Below are 6,459 nucleotides of genomic sequence, written 5' to 3'. Positions count from 1 at the left end.
CCTGAAACACTAAAAAGGCGTGCCTAAGATCACCGCATCTTGAGTACAATGTGATCAACGAATTACGAACATTGTCAATGTTATGGAAACCACTACTAATTGCAAGGCAATGAAATACTTTTCCCAACCGTAACTCCCCAAAATGTGAGCATGCCGTCAAACCATTAATCATAGCTACAGAGTCTAATCCCAAGTTGTAATTTCTCATCCCAAGTACACAATTCAAAGCCCCAACATAATTTCCTATCTGCAAACAACCTCCAGCTAATGTGTTCCAAGTTACAACAGTCGCTCCTACACCAGATTGTAACATTCTATCAAAAAGCTCAAGAGCTTCCTCTAAGTCTCCTTCAGAAGCATAACAGTTAATTACTGCATTCCATGAGACAGCATCCTTTTCAGACATCATATCAAACAATCTCCGAGCGATATCTACTCTACCAAATCTTTTATACATAGATATCAACGCATTGCAGACATACAAGCTGCATCTGTGAGAGCTCACCTCAATGGAGCCATGAACTGCTCTTCCAGATGCAAAATCTAGAACTGCTCCACAAGCCTTGAGAACAGACGGGTAAGTAAACTCATCCGGTCGAACCCCTTTACTCATCATTCGTTTGTAAACAGAAAATGACTCCTCATACCGTTTGTTCCTAACATACGAATCGATCAGCAGATTCCACGGAAAGGGATGGAAAATGTCAGAGGTCACAGTAATGGTCTGAGCTTCGTCAAGGAGGTTGAAAGCAGAGTAGAAAGTAACAAGCTTTAAGACCAAAACAGGGTCAAACTCCAGACCAGACGAGATACAATAACCATGAATTTGCTGCCCTGAAACGAACTCCTTAAACTCCACACATGTGGATAAAAGGGAAACCGCTGAACGGAAAACGAATTCGTGAGAACCAGACTGGTGACGAAGCAGAGAGAAAGCTCTGAAAGCTTCATAAAACTGACCATGAGCGATGCAATATCTAAATGATTTGAAAAGAGCTGCTGGGACTGATTCATACTGGGGTTTTGATATGGGTCTCGGTGGCTGCTTCTAAGAATGAGGAATGAACTTGAAAAATTGGGATACAGTGAGACCTCTGATGAGTATAGAGCGAGAAGGAGAAGACGGCATATACAGTAAGCAGCATATGATCGCTGCAAAGAATGAGTGTCGTTTATATTTTCATCTATAAAAGCGAATGATCATCCAATTTTGCTCCTCCGTCTGAAAATCAAAGGAAGAAAGATGAGAAAAGAAGAAGAAAAGGTTCCGTTGAGGCATTTCATCGAACATGTGGTCCGCGAAACATACCGTATACAGGTGAAACATGGAAGCACGTGTACATCTAGAGAAGCATGGAACAAAAGGACGAGACAGAACTCAACTTAGTTAGGAAGGGAAAAAGAAAAAACAAAGGAGATTTGGAGACAGCGCCGACCGAAGCGGACGAAGCGAGGTATATTAGGACAACTGGAGAAGCCGCGCGTAAAGGTTGTTGTAGAAAGGAGAAGAAAGAAACTCAAATTGAGTGTATTATTTGGGCCACTTGTTTAGAAATTGTTCACTTAAGGACCCATTTCAGCCCACAAAACTCTACCGGTAATAATTTCGCCGCCTGGGGAAAAAAAATATGACTAGAATTATTAAGTAAGAAAAAATATATATATTATGACTGTAAAATTTCGAAAATTTGGAAATTTCTGTTACGAAATTACCTATAAATATGGTTTAGGTTTAGTAAGGCCATGAATGGTTGAGGGGTTTTAAATGGTTTTTAGATTATAGTTTTTGGTTTTTGATTTTTGGGTTTTAGTTTTTGTAATAGATTTTACCTTTTTGGCTTTTAGTTTTTCTTTACAAATTTTAACAAAAGCTAGAATCCACATAATTTTAAGAAAAAGTCACTATACTTTCTCTTTTTTTTTTCTATCTTCTTTTGTAAATAAAATATAAAAGAAAAAAAACAAATATTAAAATCTGTTACAAAAATTAAAAACCGAATTTTATTTTTTTTACCTCAAAAACCGAATTCTTTTTTTTTTGACCTCAAAACCCGAAAAATTATAATTTAAAAATCATATCTAAAAATAGTAAAATATGACCTTAGGAGTCAGCCTCCTTCATGGCTCCATAACCCAATTTGATCTTATAGAGAAATTATCTCATAATATCACAAAACATAATACTGTAATTGTATAATTATATTCTCTAAATTAATTTTGGATAAGAGGTTGGCAATATAAGGTAAATATCATATATGGTTTGCCTTGAACACTTTTTCCTTCATGATTCCATACCAAGTTCAAAAGGTAACTAAACTAATAAAAATACTTCTAAAAGCAATGATAGTCTCTTACTACAGATAGGCAAAGAGTTGTGAAGCAGATTTTCCAATTGTCGAAAAGCTATGAAATTTGGTGAGATTCAGGCAAATGAATTTCATGTTCCAAATCATTAGCCAATGAGAAGAGACCATCAATCAGATTTGTGAGACACGATAAACTTGTGCGAGAACGAAGGAATCTTCACAGGCCTGCTTATAGCACTCGTAATGTTACACACACACACATTGAAACCTCCATCTGAAAGTTCCAGTTCCGGATCACCACCACCAAGAACAACTTCTTTCTTCAAAATATCAAAACTATCGAGATGATTACCAAATCTGATCTGGTGCTTTAAATTTACCCCTTGCTTGAGACATTTAATCACACCATCTTCCAAAACGTTACGTGGATTCTTAATCAGCCAAAACCCTTCAAAAACCGAATGGTTTCTTAGTCTAACCATGGCCTCGTCTCGAAGATACTTTAACCAAATCATGTCTTTGGACATTTGAAATATCCCGGTACCTATTTGATCCTCCATATAGTCAATGAGACTGAAGATTTCTGTACCCAACTCTGACCTCATGGTCCTATCACGTTCCGCGGTGTTTCTAAAACTAGTGTCGAAATCCTTGAAAAGAACCAAACAAGCCATTTGGTGAATCCTACCCAACATAATTCCCGATTCCTTAGAGAATATAGTACACCTTTGTCTTACTCCTCCAGCTTCAATTCCACTCAAAACAGGGTAGACCAAATCACAGTTGCTAACAACAGCCGGTAAACCGACATAATCAAGATACCTGTTCTGCCTTAACGAACACGCTATTATCATCGCCGACTCCAAATCTTCCCCTATACCAAACTGATATGAGTACTCAAGTAATGCACCCATACTAGCGCTGGTGACACCACAACATTGCGATAATGTTTCATTGGCGAGTAGTATCCAACTAAAATGATAACATCACTATCAGCTGGTATCTTGACATGCTCCACCCCGCCGAAAAGCGGGCTAGGGTACTTCTGACACATTGCATACAGTACCAAATTGTACGCTGCATCGCTTTCATGTTTGGTGTACACATAAGCTGTGTTCCTCAAATCCCATGTAGACAAAAGATCCTTGACTTTATATTGTAGAGTGTGGAGATCAGCTCTCTCGTACGTCTTTGGTCCACTCTCCAAATGATCTAGATAGATCAAACATCCTTTAACTAGCCTTGTCAGCTTACTTTGTATTACCGAACCGCTTTGAAACACTGTAACCAACCTCTGAGCCTCAGATAATCCCACATGCCTCGGGTCTAAACCAGTCATTTCAGCAAATTGGGCTAAATTTCTTACCGTACCCTCATGTAATACCCTCCCCAAATCATTCGGTATCTTCAAAGTTCTTGGCTCACTAGGAGTATAAAACTCGACCACTACCTCTCGCACAGTCCAGTTAACTCTGAAATATAGACCAAGACAGTCTATTGCACCATAAACTGCTTTACCTAACAAGTTGGCGCTTAGAGTGTAATCGATAATGAAAGTATCTTCTGTTAAACAACTTAAACCTCCTCCAACAATACTATTTGCATAACTGGCGGTATCTCCTATTACATTCCCCGATTTAAAGGTTTCTAACGTTTTGACTTCCAAATCATAGTACCTGACTTCACGCACACCTTCATACTCAGCCTTGGCCAGTTTATATCCTGGAGACATGTCCCTTATATGGGCTGCAAACGCATCAAGGTTATCCCTACTCAACATCCTTAAAAAAAAAAAGAGAATTTAGCTTTGGTGTAAGCAAAATGCAAAAGTAGGTTGAAGAAGAAGAAACTGAAGGAGAGTAGAAGAAACTCAACAGTCGCCCTTTATGCTCCTTTTATCGATGAGACTGATAGGGTTAAGTGGCTGGCATAGAATATTGTTCTTTCAATCAAGACCAATATGCTTTTAGGCCCAAGTCGTGCTCTGTTTGGTATTGGGCTAAGCCTTTCGTTGATTTGTTGACATTGTAACAGAAAATATATCAATTACAAAAGAAAGAAAAAAAAACACATATGGGACAATGTCTTGACACTTGAAGGAGTAGATTACATTACATTGAGCTCAAGGAGGTGTCTTTGTGTATGAAAAATTACACTAAAGCTTTGGAATCTAAAGATCAATTGCAGAAGGAATGTCGTCGCCATCATCTGATTATGTGTGTTTTAAAAAAAACGTTAGGCGGGGATATATATATCTAGTCAAATATCAATAAAACCCTACTAAAAACATTTATAAAAAAAACACTCTAATCTTGAATTTCAATTCTTTGGTTACTTCTAAAAGAGTCGGTGACTGTGATAGAAGGGTCGGTCAATCAAACTCCCTAAAATGTCTGTGTTTAGACGACAGACAAACCAAAACAAAGTAAAAAGATAAGGAATTGGTTACGCATATGAACCACATTTATTAATTACATGACGAGACTTGGGTTTTCTCCGTGGATGTTTCGCGTGTTTGAGAGGATGGTGGTTGTGTGTGTGAAACTAAATTCTGACAACCAATGTCTCATCCAATGGATACGTATTAAAGACACACAGAAGAAGACAAAAAACAACTTTTTCCCCCAACTAGTTTGGGACAGTTGTACTTGTATCTGTGTGTAGTCCGTGGACTTGTAGTTTTTTTCATTACAAGATTCTTTTTGGTCAAATACCCAAAAAACAGACCCAACCAAAAAAAAAAAAGACCCGGTTTAGACGGTGACTGTTTTACGTCACGCATGACGCAATTTGAACCCAAAAAAGGCAAAAAAAAGGAAGGTCTTTTGTTGTTGTGTTCTCTTCATCTTATATCCCCCACGTGGTTTAACCAAAGATGATGACGTTTTCACGTTCTTCATCGTTGGGAGTTTTTTTCAATCTACTTTTTTCTTTTATTTTTTTTTTCACTGTGCTTAAATTAATAGTTAAATCTTTAAATTATACTAGTAATTAACAATTTTTACATATGAAAAAAAAATACAATGCAATCATTTGGTTTGAACGGAACAATACAGTAAATACCACTTGTTGAAAAAGAATTGACTGTAAATCTCCAAATACATTGAACTAGTTACTATTAGAGTCACACAGCCAAAAAGAAGAAGAACAAAAAAGTTACAACTTGTAAAAAGGAATTGGACCGGTCAGGGCACATGTCTAATTGAAAACCCCACACAAACAATAAAAAGGGGTCATACTTTGACCAGTTGATTGTTTCCTCTAGATTTTTTTTTAAAAATATATATATAATTTGGTCAACCTCATTCTCATTCATATACAGTATATTATAATATTAATATATTCATTATTTTGACTTTCATCAAACTTCAACGTATAAATAGTCTTCGTATCTTCAAAGTTCAAACCAAAACATAAACAAACAACACTCAAAAGTATCTTCTTCTTCTTCTTTCTTGACATCGGTCATAAAAAATGGATTACAGAGAATCCGATGAAACTCAACCAAAGTACAAAGGGATCCGTCGCCGGAAATGGGGGAAATGGGTATCGGAGATTAGAGTTCCGGGAACTCGCGACCGTCTTTGGTTAGGCTCATTCTCAACAGCTGAAGGAGCCGCCGTAGCACACGACGTAGCTTTCTTCTGTTTACACCAACCCGATTCGTTAGAGTCTCTCAACTTCCCTCATTTGCTTAATCCTTCGATCGCTTCCAAGAGTTCTCCGAGATCTATCCAGCAAGCTGCTTCTAACGCCGGGATGGCCATTGACGCCGGAATCGTCCACAGTACCAGCGTGAACTCCGGGTATGGTGATACGACGACGTATTATGAGAATGGAGGAGTTGATGAAGTTGAGCCGTTGAATATTTCAGTGTATGATTATCTGGACGGTCACGATCACGTTTGATCCAAGCGTTGTTTTGGAGCCTAGTACGTAGTATGCACCAAAAGGGTTGTGACTTGTGAATATACACATACAAGTAAGGTTTTGATCAATGTTTGGTTCAACGTACCAGTGAAGTCTGGTCCATTGTATTTGTACACGAATCTATTAAAGAAGCCTCGCGGCGGCAAGATAATGTTTTCGTAATTGAAGATTTGAATTTAGGTACTAAAAAAATATTTTTGTAGAATACAAACATGTATCTGAT

At 37.7% G+C, this 6,459-nt stretch overlaps 2 protein-coding genes and 1 pseudogene across 2 annotated transcripts in view; 2 read left to right on the top strand and 1 right to left on the bottom strand.

The window, feature by feature from the left end:
• Positions 2 to 1,221, bottom strand: LOC109130418 (annotated as a pseudogene).
• LOC104776403 (ethylene-responsive transcription factor ERF019) lies at positions 5,718 to 6,398 on the top strand. The gene has a single exon (XM_010500465.1). It carries the CDS (start codon positions 5,781 to 5,783, stop codon positions 6,213 to 6,215), a length of 435 nt encoding a protein of 144 aa, XP_010498767.1. The 5' UTR covers positions 5,718 to 5,780; the 3' UTR covers positions 6,216 to 6,398.
• Positions 5,729 to 6,459, top strand: part of LOC104776404 (ethylene-responsive transcription factor ERF019) — a 2,195-nt gene continuing 1,464 nt past the window's right edge. The window contains exon 1 of the mRNA XM_010500466.1: positions 5,729 to 5,766. The gene's annotated coding sequence lies outside the window, so the exon portion shown is untranslated. The remainder of the gene's footprint in view (positions 5,767 to 6,459) is intronic.

Source organism: Camelina sativa, chromosome 3 (genome assembly GCF_000633955.1).
Source record: "Camelina sativa cultivar DH55 chromosome 3, Cs, whole genome shotgun sequence".
Taxonomy (NCBI): domain Eukaryota; kingdom Viridiplantae; phylum Streptophyta; class Magnoliopsida; order Brassicales; family Brassicaceae; genus Camelina; species Camelina sativa.
The sequence above is the reverse complement of the archived record's forward strand: the minus strand, read 5'-3'. Positions and strand labels throughout refer to the sequence as shown.